This window comes from Ursus americanus, chromosome 1, assembly GCF_024610735.1.
Source record: "Ursus americanus isolate L20-20 chromosome 1, mUrsAme1.1.p, whole genome shotgun sequence".
Taxonomy (NCBI): Eukaryota; Metazoa; Chordata; class Mammalia; order Carnivora; family Ursidae; genus Ursus; species Ursus americanus.
Window position 1 is genome coordinate 78,492,707 of NC_142127.1, and position 21,078 is coordinate 78,513,784.

A 21,078-nucleotide genomic window follows, 5' to 3' on the forward strand; every position below is an offset into this window, starting at 1 on the left:
CACTCTCAGTAAGTATTTAAAAGATATACTCTAGGTTCTCAAAAAATAGGAGGTGAATAGTTCTGTCGGAAGAGTTTCCCAGGGTGGTGATGGGAAGGGCAGAGGAGGAGCTGAGCAGGACAAGAAAGTGAGCAGGAACGTGGGGGTCAGGAAAGGACCGATGGTTGGGAAGGTGTATGCAGGGTGAAGTGGCAGGGAATGGGGCTGCAGAGATGAGGGGGGGCAAGGAGGGTGACAACGATGATGACCACAGTGAAAGCTGTGGATGTCACGTTTGAGAATTTCAGCTTTATTCTAGGCGTTGAAGGGTTTCTGCGAATGCAGTAAGATGATTGTGTGTGTATGAGTCTGCATAAATCCACATCCTTATCCCTACATTACACATACATACACATGCATACATGTGTATACACAGACATATGAATGCATACATCATCTTTTAAATATGTCATATCATTCCAGCCATTCATCTTGTAAATAAAAAGCATGGAAAATAGGCTCTTTCATTAAAGTAAGAATTCTCTCCCTTCCCCTCCCCTCTCCCTCCCCCCCATGCCTCTTCCCCTCTCTCCTTTCCTCTCTCTCTCTCTCTCTCCTCCCCTTCCTTGGCCCTTCCCTGTCTCTCTTTCTTCCTCCCTCCTTCCCTCTCTTCTCTCTCCCTCTCCCCTCACCCCCCCTTTTTTTTCTCTCTTCACTCTCTTTCCCAGGACTGTTTTTAGATCAGTATCACCGAAGAAGCTTCCATTGGCTTAGCCAGGGCTGGGCAGAGGTTCATAGAAATAAACTCTACAGGACAGGAAAAAAATTCTCTGCAGGTGTTTTCCTTCCTAAAAGAAAGATCAGATCCCATGTAACTGCAGCAGCGTTGGCCACGACTCAGCTTTACTGAACATATGAGTACACTCTGTGCGCATGATACATTGTCGTTTACGTGCATCAGACCATTTAAGCCACACAACACCCATCCAAGGTAGGTACGATCATTCACCACGTTCATAAAGAAAACTGAGATTAATGAGGTGAGAAGCCCAGGCTCAGAAGTGACCTTGCTCAAGGTTACACAGCGGGCGGGTGATGAGAGCCCAGCCAGTCTCGTCTGGAGTAAGCGCTCCTCACCGCAGTGCCAGCCCCGGGTGTGGGCCAGAGACGTGCCGTTCAGTGTCCGGTTAGGAACTCTGCACACGAGTCAGTTTCCAGTCAGGATGGAGGGACCCGGGGCTCTGTAGGAATGGTGGTGCCCTTTAGGCTCATCTGACCCTTGTGCATCCCTCTTTGAACAAACGAGCCTTACAAGGAATTTACAATACCTGCCTTTTTCCTGGTCAAGGAGTGGCATGGATGCGTCAGATGATGTAGGAGCCCAGACTTTGATCATTGCAACATCCTTTGTGAGTATAGTATGTGGTGACATACCGTTCATCCTACATGCACATAGGAACTAGACAGTGAGCACATTTTAGAAATGACAGATAGTTTGCAAATTGGTATTGACCCCTTAGGGGTCAGCCTCTGGAATACGGCTGTGCACCCCCTGCCAGCTGCATGGTTGGGTGCCCATGCATCCAGGCCCCGAAGCCAGCCCGTGCTCGTGGCCCTGTCCTCGCCTGCATCCCCACCAGATTTTGCACCAAGTGGAAGCACAGCTGTTATAATCGATGACCAGCTGTTTTTTATTTTCACAATGGCTATTAAAACCCATGCACAAGCATTGTTTCTGTACTATCTCCTCAGGAACATAGGGACCTGTCTCGCAAGCTTTAATCATGTCACTGCACACAGCCTCCAAACCGGAAGCCACCTCCTCACCCCCCGGTCACTGTGCAGAGCACGTGCTTCCTGCTCAAGTGGCATCGGGAGATCCCCGCTGGGTGGACTTCACAGACGAGGCTGGCTGAGGTTAGATGTGACTCGGGTGAAGTTTTTTTCAAAGCATCTTAGGGCAGAGAAGAGCGAGGCTTTGATGCAGACTCACTATTTGCAAACCTGCTCAGGAACAGAGGGGAGACTCTCAGCACTGGTCTCCTTGTGCCCAAACTTCTTCATTCAAGTATCAGTACTCAGCTTAGAGGGTAAGTCCAGGACGGGGTTTCTAGAAGCCGTTAGCCACAGCTCTGGTGCCCCTCCCTGGTAGGGGAGACGGCTGCTGTGCCGTTATGCTACAGCCACTTCTTGGCTCATATGAGAAACTTGGGCTGATTTTTGTTGTTGTTGTTGCTCTCGGTATATTTGCATAATTTTATATCCTGAGCAGAGTTCTTGATTTTGCAACATCATAATAAAAAACAGTGGGAATTGGCAGGTTTAGGGGTATGATTTGCAGCTGGTCTATCACTTCCGCTTCTGGAAGCTTCAGCTTGAAGTATTATACAATTATCATATTTTACAGGACTTGAGCTTATATTTGCATCTGCTCATCTTTTGTTGTTGCTTTTTAAAAATTACTCTCTTTTAGCATTTTTGGGGGTAGATGGATTGCCCAATATATTCGCTTTATGCACTTTTCTCTTCGTGGTATAAATTCGTATAGTTCAGTGCTATTGAAATCAAAGCACCAAGGTCTAATTGACATAATAACACGATGAGCTCTTTGGACAGTTTTTGGAGATTGAAAACAATGATGAAGCAAATGCAACCCAGGGTTACAGTAATATCTCTAACCATCCCCTTTTCACTCATTGCCATTATTTTGATTAAAAGGTCTATAGAAGCCACAGTGGTTGTTCAGGATGCAAAAATTATTGCAGAAACTTCCTCTATTAATGGAAATTATTAGAGGATGGGAATGGTACTCGAACAGCAAGAATGACATTAATTATGCGAAAAGCAATCATATCTGGCAGTTGGCAGGCATTATTCTTCAACACTCTTCCACGGGTTTGTGTCCAGCCAGCACTAGAAACCTAAAAGCTTTTTATTTGGCAAACTTTTCAGAGCACTTGGACTTCCAGCTTCTAGATAAAAGATAATTTGGAAGGGAATTTTGTTGGTGAAATTGAAGAATTCAGTAATGAGCTCTGTGTAGATGAATCAATGCCCAATTAAATGATTATATCAAATCCAACTTTAAATGTTGACTTTAAAAAACTCGCATTTTCAGGACTTTGAGAGCAAGACGCTATAGCTGCATCTCATCAGAGGAGTGCAATTGTATTGCCAGCCTGCTAAAGGTAGGGAGTGTCCTGAATGATCCAAGAGTTTGATTAATGGAGGGATACTTAGGACAGGAATTACCTGTATACTAAGAATTAGAACAGATTGCAATAGCCTAGCTTATTTTCATTCCATTGTTCCCTTTCTCTTTTGCAATGCTTCTCTGTTTCTCGGGGGTTTTATTTCCCTTTCCATCTACACCCCCTTTCGAGGCTCCCTTCTCTGTTCACCAGTGTTTTGATGTTCTCACTGCCTTCTACGGAATCTGTTTTTCTTATCTACTCCTACTTTTGCCTGTTCTTGTCCCCTCACAGCCATAAATGCTACCAATCGGAGCAACATTTGTTGCTTTATTCATTCACATGATAAGCATTTATAGAGCCCTTGATATGTTTAGGGCACCGACCTGACCCCAGCAAGCGTTACCGGAGCTACAGGAGCGAGCCTTCTGGCCCAGGCACCAAAGCACATGTTGAGGGCTATCAAATATCCAGCGGGATCGAGTCATTGAACATGTGTGAGAGGGATGAGATAAAGCTGAAAAGTTCGGTCGCTACAGGTTACTGAAAACTTTTATCTACTAGTTAATAGAAAATCATTAAATGGGGCACCTGGGTGGCTCAGTTGGTGAAGCGTCTGCCTTCGGCTTAGGTCATGATCCCAGGGTCCTGGGATGGAACCCCACGTTGGGCTCTCTGCTCAGCGGGGAGTCTGCTTCTCCTCCCCCACCCCCCACTTCTTTCTCTCTCTCTCTCTCAAATAAATAAATAAATCTTAAAAAAAAAAAAGAGTCATTAAATGGATGTGGGGGTTTGGTTTGGTTTTTCAAACCAGGTTTTGACACAAGAACATGGATTTTCAGAATGTCATCTGTTTAATTCTCTTTTTCTCCTCCCCTTGTCTTCATTCATCTTTCTGGAACTTGAACTCTGCTGATACAATAGTCAGTTACAGGCTAGTTTGGTTAATACACACTTCAGACTAATGTGTGTGACTGCAGCACGAGCAGTAGCGTGGGTCAGGTTACTCTGTGATTCCAGTGGGTGTTACACCCAGCGGTTGCTCTTCCAATCCATGGTAGCTGTGCCCAGCGGACCCAACAATCTGTCCTACCACGTAAGGTTCTCCTACTACGCTACTATTCTTTTCAGCTATCAGGAGTCTTCCCTCACTCTCTGCAATTACACAATTGAGGTTCCTAACAGTTTTGATTTATACACCAGATCCAAGTTTAAATCTAAATTGTTAGAATGTATGTTTTAAAAATTATTTTTAAGGGAAAGGGAAAAATCAGAACTATGTAAACAAAAGAGCTTGAGAATGCGAGTCTTAACAAGACCTAACCGTAGGACAGATGCCATAAAACCTCCCTAAAAAAATGTTGATGATACATGTGCTATTTAACAGGTCATGTTCAAAAAGATAGCTAGCCATTATGGAAGCTGATTCTGTCTGTTAAGTGCCAGTGAGTAGATGTGTGAGCCTTCTGTTTTATTGACTCAGTAAATATTCATGAACAAGGTGATATGTCAGGCTTTGAGAATGCAATGGCTCAAGAAAGCGAAATTGTCCCAACTCCAATGAAGCTCGCTCGTCTTGTGCAAACCAAATTAATGGACTGACATCGGGCATGAATACTGAAAAAAACTGTACATTATACAGTCTGTTCTTGTTTATAAAACATAATTTTTTACTAAAAATTGCTTTTGCTGTACCAAAAGTTAACATATATCCGGGCCTCCAGCTCTATGCAATAACTGTCGCCAGGCAACTGGAGTTCAGTGGTCTGGCTCTGATGACCATGACCCCATGCAAAATGCTTGCAGACCGTCACAATTTCCCATATCCCATCCCACTGCCACCATGAGCTCGTCTGAACATTCAAGTCTTATGTGTCCGTCCTTTGTTTAGGAAATAGAGCCACAGTAACTGGAATGATCACTGTCAACGTATGAGGTGGCATTGAGAGCAAGACTGAGTTCATATTTTGGCCTTGCCACTGTATGAACCTTTGGCACGTTGCTTCAACTTTATCTGAACTCTCCTTCTCTCGTGTGTAACATGAGGCAGAAATGGAAATGATAGCTCTAATTCTAGCTCATGATACTGATTGCACAGTGTCGCAGAAAGTCATTTCGTTCTACTCACGTTTTTCTAGTAACGGGAGTGACTGGAACCGGCCCATGGACTGAACTAGGAAAAGAAAACATTCTGAAAAGCTTGAAATTTTACATTATGTTTACATTGTTTAGTCTTTATAAATGCAAGTATATTTTAAATATACTAGAGAATTTTCGTCGCTAAATATCCTTTATAAGACCTATTAATTAAAAGAGATAGTAAGAACTCATAAGAAATAATATGAATAAACTGTTACATCATTGTAAGATCTGGCATATTTTTAAGGTTAACTTTTTTCTTTTAGAATGGGAAAGAACACTGACTGTCACAGAGTATAATAAGAATAAAACAGGGCCGCCCAGGTGGCTCAGTTGATTGAGCAGCTGACTCCTGATTTCAGCTCGGGTCATGGTCTCAGGGTTGTGGGATCAAGCCCCACATCAGGTTCCGTGCTCAGCATGGAGTCTGCTTGAGATTCTATCTCTCAGTCTCCCTCCACCCCTACCCCTCCCTGCTCATGCTCTAAATAGATAGATAGATAGATGATAGATAGATACATAGATAGATAGATAGATGATAGATAGATAGATAGATGATAGATAGATAGATAGATAGATAGATAGATAGATAGATAGATAGATAAAATCTTTTTAAAAAATAAAGTAAGTAAAAATAAAACAGCAGAGACATTAATAATTCACATATTACATCCAAGACACGAGTCAAAACCAAATTCAGTAAATACTGGAAACTAGCAGCTAGTGATTAATGTTATTGACTGAGACGCCACTAAATTCCTGCTTACTCCATCCCTGGAAAATATAGAACAGGGCAACAGATTTATTAGGGGATGCTTTTCCTGATACCTTCCCTTCCTTCTTTTCATCAGAAATTGTCTTCTCTCAAGTCAAAGTTTAGATTTCAGCCAGTGTCGCAGTGTCTCTATTGGTAGGTAGACAGATGGGCAGAGGAAATGAGATGGTGTCTGGCTCTTTAATTAAAGATGTAGAGCCAGAGTGTGCTCTTCACGCTCACTGGCAAGACACATATGCACATGTGCGCGCACACACACGCACACACACTCACATGCAAAGTGCATCTGATGGATGAAGCCAAATTTGTAAAATTGTATCCATAATCATAGTTTCTATGGTAACTGTATCTTAGGCCCAGGCACAAACAGAGCTGGGCAGGAGATGTCTGATTTTATTTTCTCTGAAGACAATCAGAAGAGAGATAATTCAGGTTATCAAGATGCCATGGCCCGGTGTACATGCGACTAGTACTTGGGTCATGCTAGCATAAGATTGAATGCTGAAATCCCAATAAATGTGTTATAATTTTATAATGTTGCAGATTACTTTGCTGTCTTTGTCATGCAGCTTTAAAATAATTATGTTTCAGACGTAGAGTTACCATATTAATGAGGTGGAAGCCGTTAGCATAATGTGGAAACTATATGCAAGATAACTTTTATAAATGTACATAAGTTAGAAGGGACTTTAAGGACTTATTTTCACTCCAGCGTTTTTGAAGGGAGGAAAATATAGGCACAGAATGGTTACAAGGCTTCCCCAAGAGTTATTTTTAAAATATTTTTATTTGCCGAATTTTCTAAACTAGCAGATGTTCTAAACTAGTCTATAAACTGAATACCCAGTTATTTGACAAAATTACTGAAATTAAATTAGAGAAAATAAACACTTCAGAAATAATGGTTTGAAAGAGCGTGTGTACTTTTGCTTCTCTAGTAGCATATTTCTAAATACATATCTCCAGCATAATATACTTCACATTGCCAAAGAGAAATCATTTACAACCTATTTTGATTAGTTTCTTTTTGTTTAAGTGAAGTATGGTGAGTTTCGCTCCAAATATGTAGCATTTCAGCAGAATGTCTTCATATTAGAAGCTGCTCAAAGACAAGTTCCTAACTTTTTTAGACATTTTCATCATGTTGATTCCTTCAGAAACTCTTCGAGCCAGATCTATAGCTAAGTAAGAGGAATGTAATTAAAAGAAAGCTTCTGGAAACTGCTCAAAAATATCTGTCATGTTACCAACTTGAAATGAAAGGCGTGTTTCCTAAAATGGCATCTAAATTTTTATACTTTGCATCTTAATCTTATGATGGGTCTGGCAGCATGAAACGCACTTTTGTGTAATGGATCCGAGGAGGGCCTATTTGTAAATGAGGATGTTGTGTAGACGTGAATCAGCTGGATTCCAACTTCGCAGTGCGTTTCCGTCACAGCAGCGTTTAAATTTCCTCAGGAAAATTGACTTAGGGGACATAAATGACAACATTGGCAAAAATGTGTCCCAACCTGTGGGAACTGGGAAACATGTTAATTTTGAATTGTTTCCACTTTTTATCATCAGACATTTGCTGAAAATCATGTGTGATTTATTCTTTTATTTGTAATGAATTGTTAAAACATGTTTGAAAGGGCATTAAATCTTCCCCTCTGCCATTAATCTGCAAATGGGAGAAATCGGGGGTTAAATGGCCTCTTTAGTATATTGCTTTGTGAAACTGCTGATTCCAGCAATGCAGGGCTAGAAATACATACTAATTTAAGGAACCCTGAATGTAACCAGCAAGCTCCTTGCTTTTGTAGAGAAAAGACTAATAGCTTTATATTAACAAGGCTCTTAACATCCCAGCCAGCAGCAGGCATTGAGTGAATGAAATTGGGAGAACTCCCATGGACTAAAAGCATCTTAATTCAACCTTCCTCATACACCAGACCCTCCTGATAGGCCATCACAGGCTGTCATAAGTCAGCCAAACAGGATCTCCACTGCAAGGCACACCAAGCAGGAGCCTCTCAAGTTGTTTTTGAATAAGCTCTCTGAAGTTTCTCTCCCTGAGCTTTATTAGTAGAAAAAGATAAATACGCCCCAAATCCAAGTATAAGTTCTAACATGACATTGTTTTGGAAAAGACTAGGTTTCTCTTATGGCTTAAGTCAAAATGATTTCTATCAGACATATATTTAGGTCATTACATTTAAAAAAAAAAACCTGCATGATACCAAGTGAGATAAAGGGCTTCTTTAAAAAAATTAATTGGATCAAAGCCGCTGACCTTATTTTTTTATGATGAGGGAAATTACCTAATAAGGAGTGCTGGAAGCAGGAACATTTCTGAGTCTTACTGCACACTGAGCAAAATGAGAAATGAGCTTATAAATGCTTGTGCCTGTTCTCTTTCCCCTCGCTCCCTCCTAAAGTGGCCTGACTTCCTAAGGACCTAGCTACAACTTATAATTAGTTTCTCTTTTGCAATCCTCTATCTGCAATTTCCTACCCTCAATTCACAGCTATTTGTAAGAATCTTGGTACCCGACACAATCATCTGTATTGCCACTATTCCTGATTGGGATATAAAAGTTGATCAAGCTACAGGAGGAGATTAAATAAATTATGATTTATCCATAAATGGGATGTTATGTAGCTATTAAAATTTATGTTTGTGAACTATATCTGGTAGCACAGCAAAATGCCAATAATAAATAGTTGGGGGAAAAAACTGTATGCCATTAAAATATGTATATATTAAAAATGTTAACAGAGGTCGTCTTTTGATGATTTAGGAAGAAAAATCAGTTCAACGTGTTTTTAAATAATGGAACACAGATTTATCCCCATAATTTCCATTAACTAATGCCCTGGCCCTGAGGGAGAGGACTTTTTCTCGTGTGTATGTTTTAGAGGACATAGCACATGACTCCACTTAGGAAACACTAACAAATGTTTATTTACCTGAAAGTATTAATCTTATTTTCTCAGCATGATGGCATAAGACAGTGCAACCAGTGTTTGGTTTTGGTTGTTTTTTTTTTTTTTTTTTTTCTTTTTGGGGGGAAAGCGATAAAGATTTTCAATACTGTGGAGTCCTGCCTTCTCTCCCCATCAATCCACAGAAATCACTCTCAATAAAGCACCAATCACCATCTCATTGCCAATTCCCACAGATACTTCTGCAGAGCTTACCTTAGTCACTGTTGAGTTACAGAGAACAATATCCACTCTAGCTGGTTTAAGCAGGAACGAATTTATTATACCATGCTAATGGGCTTACAGAATTTTAAGGACAGCTAAAGAAACATAATCTTGGCTAAGCTTTCAGGAATGATTTCTCAAGCCATGCTACAGAACCAGGCTACCAAGGGAGCTGCTGCCACTTCTATAAGAAAGCTTTTGGCTCCAGAGCCATACAACAATGCCTGTATCAGGAACCACCATAATTAGGAAAGTGCCATCTTTAGTGCTACCAACTCCAAAGCTAGCTATGAAAGCTACACTCCATCCCAGAAACTTGAAATGACACATCTGCTAAAACTGCCAAGGAAACCAAGCACATCTTTAGTCATTGTTGTCAGAATAAACAGTGGAAGTGTGGCCACTTCCTCAATGGCCCAACTTAAATCAGACCCGTACACTGACTACCAGGGCATTCTGGGAAAGGCAGGTCTAGCTTTCCAAGCCCTGTAGCTCAGGGTGATGCTCTGCAAGGAGGGAGGTTTGGGTAAAGCACACCAACACATCATATTGACCACAGACCTTTTCTTACTGCAGTTCTTGACTGCTTTTGACACTGTTGGCCACACTTTCCTTCATGGAATGCTTTTCTCTTGATTTCTACAACATTGTCTTCTAGTTCTCTTCCAGACCAACTGCTGGTCTAGACCTCCTCAGCTTTCCTCTTGAGTTCAACTTGTGTTCATCTGCCCCTTAAATGACAGTGTTCCTAAGAGTATTGTTGGTATTCTTCTCTGTTTCCATTGCACATCTTTCTTCCATTCTGTGTCTACAGATTCTCCCTGGGCATTCTAGTTATTTCCCAAGGTTTTAGACACTATCCATAGGCTGGCTATTTCCTAATTCTCCATCTCTAGCCCAGGCTTCAAAGTTCCATACTTTTGCACTTACTTATCTGTCAGACATCACCATCAGATGTCCCATTCAAGCTCAATATACCTAAGTATGCCCGCCTCCCACCACTACCCTTGCCCCTAAATCTGGTCCTTCCTTATTCCCATCTTGGTGATGGTTACCAAGCCCACGTAGTTGCTAAGCTCAGAAAATTGTACATTATTCTAGTCACATCCTACCTATTAATCCTCAGTCAGTCCTCCTGAACTTGTCCCCCTTAACATTTTTATATTAATCCCTTGCCTTTATCTTTTTTTTTTTTTAAGAAACTGTTTATTTTCCATCAACCTAATTTCCCTATAGTTTGCCTCTGTGAACCAGCAGCTTAAGACCACTCCTGGTTGTTCCTACCCATTCGGTGGCCTGAGCAGTGAGAGCTGCGGACCAGTCTTCAGTGGCCGGCTGAGCTCCAGCCCTCAGTAGGGAACTGCTGACGAGGCACAGAGGGCCCCTGCTCGCCTCAGACCAGTCTGCGACGTCAGGTTGAACAGCAGTGAGTCTAGGAGCTGGACAGTCCATTCACCCTGAAATTCCTCCTTGGTCACAACCTTCTCAGCAGCGGCCTGCTCTTCCTTTTCACTCTCTTCAGGACCTCTGTAGAAGTAGACATCAGGCATGACCTCCCACGAGTGTTCACGGGAAATGGTGCTATGCACGCGCAGAACTTCCCGGGCCAGCATCTACCACAGCAGACCCACTGAGTGAGCTCCATTTTTGCAGGATTCATCAAGTTACTCTGAAAGCAGAAAGGCCCAGTAATACCTGAGAGGCCCAGGCAGTTAAGAAGTACGGAAAAAAGAAGAAGACAACACAGGCCATTTGAAAATGTTTTCATTTTTCCTTAAAGTTCTGACACATTGGAATTATACTGGTAGCAAGAATTACTATCAAACTACACTCATAGGGCCAAAATCAGACCCTTGTGGTGTCAGCGAAAGACTCACCCCTCGTGTAGCATGCTACCTACACTTGTGAGTTCATTGGCCAGCCAGTGGCCTCACTCCAAGCTCTAACAATATGCGGGCCTTTTTTCTTTTGTATATCCCCTAGGTCGACCTTCATCATCTCTGGCTCAAACTATAACTGGAACATCTACACTATGGCAGGAATAATCTCTCTAACCTGTAAATATGTCCCATCACTTATAGTCATTCTCGATGACTTCATCATCACATAAAACCAAGATCCTTGGCATGGCATGTGAGCTCTACCAAGATGTGGCCCATAGCTGTATCTCCAGAGCTTGAACTCTAGGGTCAGATAGACCTGCTCTTTGTCTCAGATTTTCCATGCACTAGCTATATGACTTTGGGCAACTACTTAGTTTTCTCATTTGAAAAACAGGGCAACCATTGGGGTTATTGGGAAGATTGACTGGGCTGATGAAAATAAAACATGTAGCATTTTGCTTGACAAACAGTAATTACCAAATAAGTGTTAAATTGTAGTAGTGATCAAAGAAAAACCAAATGAATGGAGGGATAGTTCACGTTCATGGACAAGAAGACTTAATATTATCGGGATGTCAGTTCTTCCCAACTTGATCTATAGATTCAATGTGCTGCCTGTCAAAATCCTAGCAAATTATTTTCTTGATTCTAAGAATCTCAACAAACTGATTCTAAAGTTTATATGGAGACTCAAAAGACCTAGAATAGCCAACATAATACTGAAGGAGCACAAAGACTAACACTACCCAAGTCCAAGCTTATTATAGAGCTATAGTAATCCAGACAGTGTGGTGTTGGTGAAAGAACAGACAGATAGATCAATGAAACAGAATAGAGAGCCCAGAGATAGACCCAAATAAATATTTATTTTGGTCTCTGACAAAAGTGTAAAGATGATACAATGGAGCAAAGACAGTCTTTTCAAGTGGTGCTGGAACAATTAGACATCCAACGTGTAAAAAAATGAATCTAGACACAGACCTTACACCCTTTATAAAAATTAACTCAATGTGAATCACTGACCCAAATTTAAAATGCAAAATTATAAAACTACTAGATGATAATATAGGAGAAAATAAATCTAGATGATCTTGGGTTTGGTAAAGACTTTTAGATATGACACCAAAGGCAAGATCCATGAAAGAAAGAATTGGTAACCTGGACTTCATGAAAATTCAAAAGTTCTGCTCTTCAATTAACACTGTCAAGAGAATGAAGTTAAGCCACAGACTGGAAGAAGATATTTGCAAAAGACACATATGATAAAGAACTGTTATCTTCAACCACAAAGAACTCTTAAAACCCCACAATAATAAAAGAAACAGACCAATTAAAATATGGACCAAAGATACCTTAACAGACATCCCATCAAAGGAGATATACAGAGGGCAAATAAGCATATGAAAAGATGCTCCAGTCATCGGTTATCAGGAAAAGATAAATTAAAACAATAAGATAGCACTGCACACGATTAGATTGGCCAAAATCTGGACGACTGACAACCCCAAATGCTGGTGAGGATGTGGAGCAACACGAACCCTCATTCATCACTAGTGGGAATGCAAAATGGTACCATCACTTTGGAAGATAGTTTAGTCGTTTCTTACCTGACTAAACATACTCTGACCATACAACCCAGCAACCACACTATTTGGTATTTACATAAAGGCATAAAACTTCTCTTCACACAAAAATCTGCACACAATGTTTATAATAGCTTTATTATTGCCAAAAGTTGGAAGCCACCAAGATGTCCTTCAGTAGATGAACGGATGAAGTGGTGCATCCGGACAATACAATATTATTCAGCACTAAAAAGAAATGAGTTCTCAAGCATGAAAAGACATGAACAGGACCTAAATACATATTACTAAGTGAAAGAAGGCAATATAAATAGGCTGCAGACTATAAGATTCCAACTACATGACATTCTGGAAAAGGCAAAACTATGGAAATAGTAAAAAGACCAGTGGTTGCCATGGGTTTAGGGAGAGGGAGGAAGGAGTAGACAGAGCATAGAAAATTTTTAGGGCCATGAAAATATTCTGTATGATACTATAATCATGGATATATGTTATACATTTGTTCAAACCCAATAGAATGTACACCTCCAATACTGAGTCCTAATATAAACTCTGACGTGTCAATGTAGGTTCATCAATGTAACAAATATAGCACATGGTGGGGAGTCATGATAATGGCGGAGTGCGTGAGGCAGTGAGATAGGAACTCTTAGTACCATCCTCTCAATTTTGCTGTAGACCTGAAAGTGCCCTAAAAAGCTAAAGCCCATTAAGAAAAAAGTTGCCATAGTGGCAATAATGGTAATAGCCATAATCATAGTGGTGGTGATGCTATTGTTACTATTCTTTTCCTTAATAGGCTCTATTTCTTCCTTTACCAAACTCTTGACTCTCCCTGAAAACCAGTGTTTTTCTTTTTTAAATGCCTCCGTATTGTTTCATTTTTGGCTTCTCGACTCAGAATGCCTTCTCCTGCTACTCCTACACCTTCTCCCCCAAAAAATTTCTCCTCATTCATATTCAAGTTTTCGATGAAGCTTCAACACCCGTATGAAGCTGTCTTCAACTCTGCCAGGTGGAGTTTCCTATCTGTTTCTTCAGACTCCTACTGCCTCCTCTCTCATGCTGACACTCTAGCAGTGATCTCATGGTACCATAATTGCTTGCAGGCCTGTCTTCTCTATATTCAACGCAGTGAAGAAATCCAGCCCTTGTTCATTCCTTTAAATATAGTGCCTAGCATGGCACTGGGATACAGTAGGTGCTCAATAATCACTAAGTCCATGATCGTATTGAAGATGTTGCCATGTTAATAGAGGAGCATGATATAAATATAATAATTAAATATCTACACAGTTAGTGAAGAACAGAAGAACTTTTTATATAGAAGCATGCCACCCATCCTTGGTCTATGTTCTGCTACTTCTGTGAAGTTTTTCCTGACACCTTCTGCTGTCACCTGTACTACTGTTAGTAATGTCCTGAATGGCATGGGATCATACATTGTTCTACGTCGTTCTTTAATTATTTCATTTCTGATGCTTGTTTTCCCAACAACACTAAATCTTCTGTAAGATAAGGATCATCCTACATTTCATATAATATAAAGGATAACACTGGCAGCTCACCAGAAGAAGAGGCACCTGGCTGCCACCTCCTAGAGACACCAGGATGTGGACAGCCACCATTGGGCCAGGCCAGTTCTGGCTAACAGTGCTGAAAGTATTAACTTGGAGTTTTGTGGCCACCAGAAAAGGATTACTTGTAAATGTCTAGAGCCATGCTAGGGATACATATGCATAATGCCCAACAATCACAATTAAATAATCTTCAGCACAGTCCTGGTGTTCATGCTAATTCTTCCTCCATAACCACTAGGTTAAAAACAAAACAAACCTTCGGTAGAAGTGGCTGAGGACAGTAATTGTATCCTTCCCTTCTTTTTCTGTACCATTTCTTTATCCCATTTGTCTGATACTATCCTCGTCTCTGATCTTTGTTGGAAAGGTCAGTGGTTTAAATCAGGGCTTTTATTCTAATGCAGAGAATTCTCAGTCTCTCGGTAGTTGCTTCTAAGTTTGTATGTTCAATCTGCATCCTTACCTTGGTCATCCACTGGGCTGTTGCCCTCTCAAATAACTCTGACTGTTCCTGTTCCATGTATTGGTGAAATATAAAGAGGTTTTGCAGAACACACTCTGAAGGGCCTCCTCTAATAATTTTTTTTTTTAGATTTTATTTTATTTATTTGACAGAGAGAGAGAGACAGCCAGAGAGACAGGGGACACAAGCAAGGGGAGTGGGAGAGGAAGAAGCAGGCTCCTAGCGGAGGAGCCCGATGTGGGGCTCGATCCCAGGACCCCGGGATCACGCCCTGAGCCAAAGGCAGACGCTTAATGACTGCGCCACCCAGGCGCCCCTGAAGAGCCTCCTCTAACAATTTGACACCAGAAATAGTCTTTCTTACTCTAAGTGAGTGTATATACTTGTTTTGCAACACCTCTCACAATAAATCCTCCCTACACATGCTACCCAAGCTGGGATGGTGGTTTCTTAGAGAGCTAGAACTTTCAGCGGGAAGAAAATAACTTGCAAGTTGAATACCACCTAGAAAAATTTTGCCTACTGACTTCACACCATTCCTTGCCGTGCTTACTAGCAAACTCTTCATTTCCCCTTATAATGGTCCAGGTGTTCCGTTTACCCCTTCCATGCCCGTTCCATGAGGGCTAGCCCAGTATAAGAGCCAGCACATAAGCAATCCACAAAACCACATGTGTTGACATGAACAGGTGATGAATTGATAAGTCAACAAGTACTTTTAAATACCTGGGTGCGTTCATCCTGTTTTGGGGTTGCTCTGATAGATGCAGAAGGACTATGTATCAAGTCTTTACATTCATAGAACCAGCACACTTTATTGAGAGCATACGGGCCAGGCACTTCTCTTCGGAGTCTCAGAGGCTGATGGAGGAGACCGGAAAAGAGATGAACACAGGAAGTACAAAGGAAGGGGAAAAAATCCTAAAGATCAACCCTAGATACATAAGAGACAATCACTTCTCTAGTTCCTACGGGAGGGAACTAAGTGAGGTTTGGGTGAGGGAGGGCTTCATGGAAGCTGTGGAGTAGACAGACAGTTGTTTGTCACCAACCCCTGTTAGTAAAGAAAGGTTTCGTGGAAAAGGTACTTTTAAAAAATATGGTCCTGGGGCGGCTGGGTGGCTTAGTCGGTTGGGCGTCCTCCTTTGGCTCAGGTCATGATCCCAGGGTCCTGGGATCCAGCATTGGACTCCGTGCTCAGGGCGTCTGCTTCTCCCTCTGTCCCTCCCCCATCTGTGCGCTCTCTTTCTCTCTCTCTCTCAAATAAATAAATAAAGTCTTTAAAAAAGGATACGGTCCTTGTCACAGCCAAGAGGAGTCTAAAGAGACATAACGGCTAAATATCATAGGGGATCCTGCAACAGGAAAGAGGTTGAGTAAAAATCCAAATCAACTGTAGGCTCTAGTTAATAGTAATGTATCAATATTGATTCATTAATTGTAGGAAATATACCATACTAATGTGAGATGTTAGGAATAGGGAAACTGAGTTCCAGGAACTCTCTACTGTTTCTCGGTTTTTCTGTAAGCCCCAAACTGTTCTAAAAACTAATGCCTATGTAAAAGGGAGGAAAAAATGGTCTTACAGCCTACAGATTTTCCCTGGCTTGGTGACAGGAAGGGGTCAGTTTGACAATGACCCTTTTTGAAAGAAGTGACTTTGTTGTTAAATGCCATGTTTGTGGCTTGATCATCGATTCCTATGGCGATACTGAGATCTTGCTCGCTTTTCCATGGTTGGTTTTTGGCAGGCAGCAGCAGCATTTGTGCACTGATTACAATTTTGCAATGCATTGTCGGTAACCAGGGCGTATAATGGATCTTCATCTCTAATTACTTTTCTCTCCACAGGTGTCTGGAAAGGGTCCAGATGGGAACACGCACAACATCCGCTTTGAGGGGATGGAGAGACAGTACGCATCCTTACCCAGGTAGGTCGCTCAGGGGGCTCCTATCACCAGCTTACCCTACAAATACAGTCTTTAGAGAAATCTACATGAAATAGAAATCTGGCTTTGAAACTGGGAATATGTTATAATTTTCCTTACCGCCGTCTGCGACAACCCTCGTGCCATCTTCACAACTGTGCTAATAATTGAAACACTTGTGGGTTGTTTTTTAAGGGAAGAAAATAGTATATCATTGCAATTGAACATGTCAGCAAGAATATTGGACGCAGAATGGAAATCCTAAGCCATGGCTATAAAAATAGTATTGAACATCCTGCACCAAGCTGAGGGACAATAAAATAGTAAATCCTCTGCCCTAGCAGTTACCTACAAGGAAGGGCGAGCCAACCTTAACCTTGGAGCTTCATGTGGGCGTTAAAAAGCAGGAGAGAAATGTGAACCTGGGAAGATGTTCTTTGCTTGATTTAGAATCTGACCGGGTTCGCTAGGCACTCAGCAAATATTGCCGAGGGGTGCAGGCACAGAGGGGAAGGAAACAATCGCGTGGGAAAAGTTCGCTTGGTGATTCTGGCCTAACACGATCCACTTACGCTGTAACGAGACACCCCCGAAAATGAGATACAATTCTCAAAGGCCTGTGCTCTTATCTCGGAGATGGAGAATAATTTTGGTCTGCTCTCAGTAGCACATGACAAAGAGGAAAACTTTCCAAGATCATGTCTAGTGCAGCTACTATTGGGAGTGGAGCGGGACTGTGAGAAACCGTGAGTCCGGGGCGGGGGGTGGGGGAAAGAAACAAACAAAGAAAGGTTAACGCCAGCCAGAAAACTGAAATGTTACGGAATATCTCCTTTTAACAAGAGGGGGGAGGACCCTAAATAGAGCTTTTTCATCAAAGTGGAATCGTTGAAGTGTTATCCCAGAGGGAGTTACTGTGTCGAGTTTCACATTGGCTATAATTCTGTGTGTGAATTTACAAAAATACCATCCTGGATAGTGCAACAGGCATAGCCTAAGTGACCATCTGCTCTTATAAATAGCATGTTGATTTTCAAAAGTAATAAAATCTCAAATCTAGTGGAGAGCCAATTGTTAACACTGATGGGGCAGGATACTCAAACTACAATATTTTAAAAACTTCTATATGACTGTATCTTATTTATCTCCCTGTTTTCTTTTTTTTGTATATTGTCTCATAGTCTTTTCTCATTCTTGATTCCTTTCCTCTCCCTTATTTTTCCCTGGCCTAGTATTTTGTTTTCATTAAAAAAAAAAAAATGGAAGTCATCTCCAAAATTTGCTTTAAATATAACATTTCTGGCTCTCAGTGTTGAAGTGTATGGAAATTGTGGTTGAGGCAGATGGAAAGTAGTATGTTCTTATGAGAGGGAAGAAAAAAAGAAAAAACTGGAAACAGTTTAATGTCGTCCTGGCCAACTTGCACCAGACTGCGGAAATGGATTTTTTCTTTTTTTGGTACAAATCAAAAGCACAGATATAACATTGAAAACTCTATAAATTTCACTCATTCATTCCCCGTATCTATTAATCAACTCCTCCGTATCAAGCCCTAAAAATCTGGAAATCAGAGACACGGTACCAGTCCATCCTCAGGACCCGACTCTCTCGGACAGGCGGCAGCAAATCAACTTTTTATGACAGTGCAACAAACGCTTAGTTTAGTAATTATTAGCACAAAGTCCTCTGAATTTCCAATTCCTATTTATTCTTACTAATAAGCCTGAAATGCTCAATCATGGCTGACTCTCAACAAGTCTATTTTAGGATTAAACACTGCAGAGGGAGTTTTCTGACTAGGGGGATATATTTACGCTGTTTGTGGCTCTGCAGCTATCATCACAGTGCATGAATTGACAAAATCCCGCCAACCCCAAGAATATAACTGTAGCTGGAAGGGAAGCATCTCAGACCAAAAACAATTGTGACCAACAGTGCGCTCACACCCATGCACGGTGGTAGGAGTGATTAGCTGCATGAGCAAACAGACCTTTGTGGCTCCCTGGCAACCAGAAGTCGCTGTGATGGATAATAAATGGGGCTCCGACAAATGCACGATGTCTCTGGCACTAGTTTTCAAATGGAGGAGTTCCACCTCCAGTTTCCATCTCAGCCTCGAAAGGGGAGACGCAGAGCATCCTTACCGACGTGCCTCCGGTCGGTGGGGGGCTCCATGTTCACCCGACAAGATGCAGAATGCAGGTGCAGGGGGCCCACTGCAGACCCAGCTCTGTGCACCAGCGACATTCACCCTGGTTTTCTAGCCTCCCTCACCTGGGGATTTTACTGTTCAGGGATGGAATCACAGCAGCTCCCCTGATCTCCCTGTCCCAGGACAGAGAGGTGAGCGTGTCTCTATAGGCACCGCATCCCCTCTTTGTCACAGAGGCAGGGAGCTTTACCATATTTTATAGAGTTAAATTTTTAATTAAAAATAGGAATAATTCAGGGGTGCCTGGATGGCTCAGTCGGATAAGTGCCGAACTCTTGATTTTGGCTCGGGTCATGATCTCAGGGTCCTGAGATGGAGACCCACTCCGGGCTCCGGGCTCAGCGGGAGATCTGCTTCTCTTCCTCTCCCTCTGCCCTTTCCCCCACTCATGCACACACTCTCTCTCTCTCTAAAATAAATAAAATAAATCTAAAAAAAATTGGAATAATTCTATCTATGGGAAGTTGGCAGCCAACCTTTCTGTAGACTAAATGGGCTCCTGACTGATTTGGTTCTCGTGTGGTTATGGAGAGCATCACAGGAGTTTTTAAGTTAACTCAGTAATGCTGGTTTATATGCCATATTTGGAACCACTGACACACAGAGAGAAAATGCACACACATCCCTCCCGCCCCCCACCCCCCAGGCAGGGAGAGAGTTAGCAGCCCTGGTCAAGGGGCAGGCACCCTGCTCTGCGTTCATGGAATTCAGCCGTCTTTAAAGCAGGCTCAGGCAGCCGGCTGCCAGGCTTCAAGACCCTGTGCGCAGTAAAGCCAGACCCCTAGCCAGCCCAGGAGAAGACCATTCCTAGCACTTGGTAGTTAAGGTGTTGCCTAAGGCTAAGGGCTAAGGATGTTAAGTATATTGTTAAGCAATGTTCAATCTTCTGCCTCTGAAGAAAAATGACTTTATTTCTTGTCTCCTGAGGGTAGTGTTTTGGAAAGCAGCGCACGGTTGTAATACAACCTCGTTAGCAAACACCAGGCTTTTACCAGGACCAATGTTTTACCATCCTGTCCAGCCCCCCAGTTCTCTGGTAGTAAACACGATGAAATCAGCCTTCCCTTCTTCTTGCCCGACACAAACGATGACTCACTCTGAGTGAGCGGGGAAGCGGTCGTTTCCTAGGCTGCTCTAATGTGTGAACATCAGTGTGTGTACTTTTGCAGGCAGCTGCTTTTTCCCTTCCGCCTCCCAGCCCCGCTCTGTTTTTACAGGCCGCCTTGTGGTCAGTCCCGCCGGCAGAGAACGCGCTACTTGCCCATCCCAGGCCTCCGTTGTTCCCACCTGGCCCATCCATGGCCCCGCGGGATCCCATTATCCCTTCCCTGCAGGTGGTTCAGTGCATCGGCACATGATGTCGCTCTTCCGGGCTTGTAAGCAAGTGTTGAGTCCTAAGGAGGGAGCAGAAACATCTCTTCTGTGGTCCTATACATGTGGGCTGTGAAAGGTTGCTGGAAAACCTCATAAAAATGCCTGCGTTGGTTCCACTGCAAAATGCACATTATGCAGCCCCAGCTGGGCCCCTGCTGCTGTCCAGAATTCCTTTTAGTCGTGCTGTCGACTCCCTTGACTATCCCACAGTGGCCATTCCAACCCTGTTCTACTCCCGTTAAATTCTGTGAAGATGACTAAACCCCCCAAGCCCAGTCTCTAGAGATGACCTCACTTCCTCTCCTTTATGACCTTGAGACACTCAACATGAGTGCCTCCACTTCTGCTCCCGCCAGTTCAGACTCGCTGTCCTCACTGCCCACACTTCCTGAGGAGAGACCACGAGGGCAGGGATATGGAGTCAGGCCATAATTACAGCCCAGCTCTGTCATTCATCACCTGGGCAAGTGACCTGACTGCTCCAGTCTCAGTCCTTTCATCTGCAAATGGGGATGGTCTTAGGGCCTCTGTATGGTGCCAGTATGAGGAGTGAAGCAAAACCCTTAGTGAAGAGCCCGCCTGACATATTTTAGGGATTTTTCCCCCATAGTGTTAGCTCTTTTTCATTTTATCTCTGGGGAAGATGTGTTTCTTGAGCGAGTCAGATCCATACAGCACAGCTCATTCCTGCTGGCTTCTCAGGGATCCTGTGCCATCAGCTACCCCTCTGTCAGCTGCATCTTGAAGTCCCTGGCAGTTGCTTCCCCCTCCCTGCC

At 42.5% G+C, this 21,078-nt stretch overlaps 1 protein-coding gene and 1 non-coding gene across 6 annotated transcripts in view; one reads left to right on the plus strand and one right to left on the minus strand.

The window, feature by feature from the left end:
• PARD3B (par-3 family cell polarity regulator beta) overlaps nt 1-21,078 on the plus strand; it is a 980,330-nt gene that overhangs the window by 909,581 nt on the left and 49,671 nt on the right. For all 5 annotated transcript variants that reach the window (XM_045806556.2, XM_045806555.2, XM_045806554.2 and 2 more), the window contains one exon: nt 16,640-16,719. In XM_045806556.2, coding sequence (XP_045662512.2) covers nt 16,640-16,719 — 80 coding nt within the window. The remainder of the gene's footprint in view (nt 1-16,639; nt 16,720-21,078) is intronic.
• LOC123798346 (small nucleolar RNA SNORA62/SNORA6 family) lies at nt 11,080-11,236 on the minus strand. The gene has a single exon (XR_006781263.1). It is a non-coding gene; the product is annotated as a small nucleolar RNA SNORA62/SNORA6 family (small nucleolar RNA).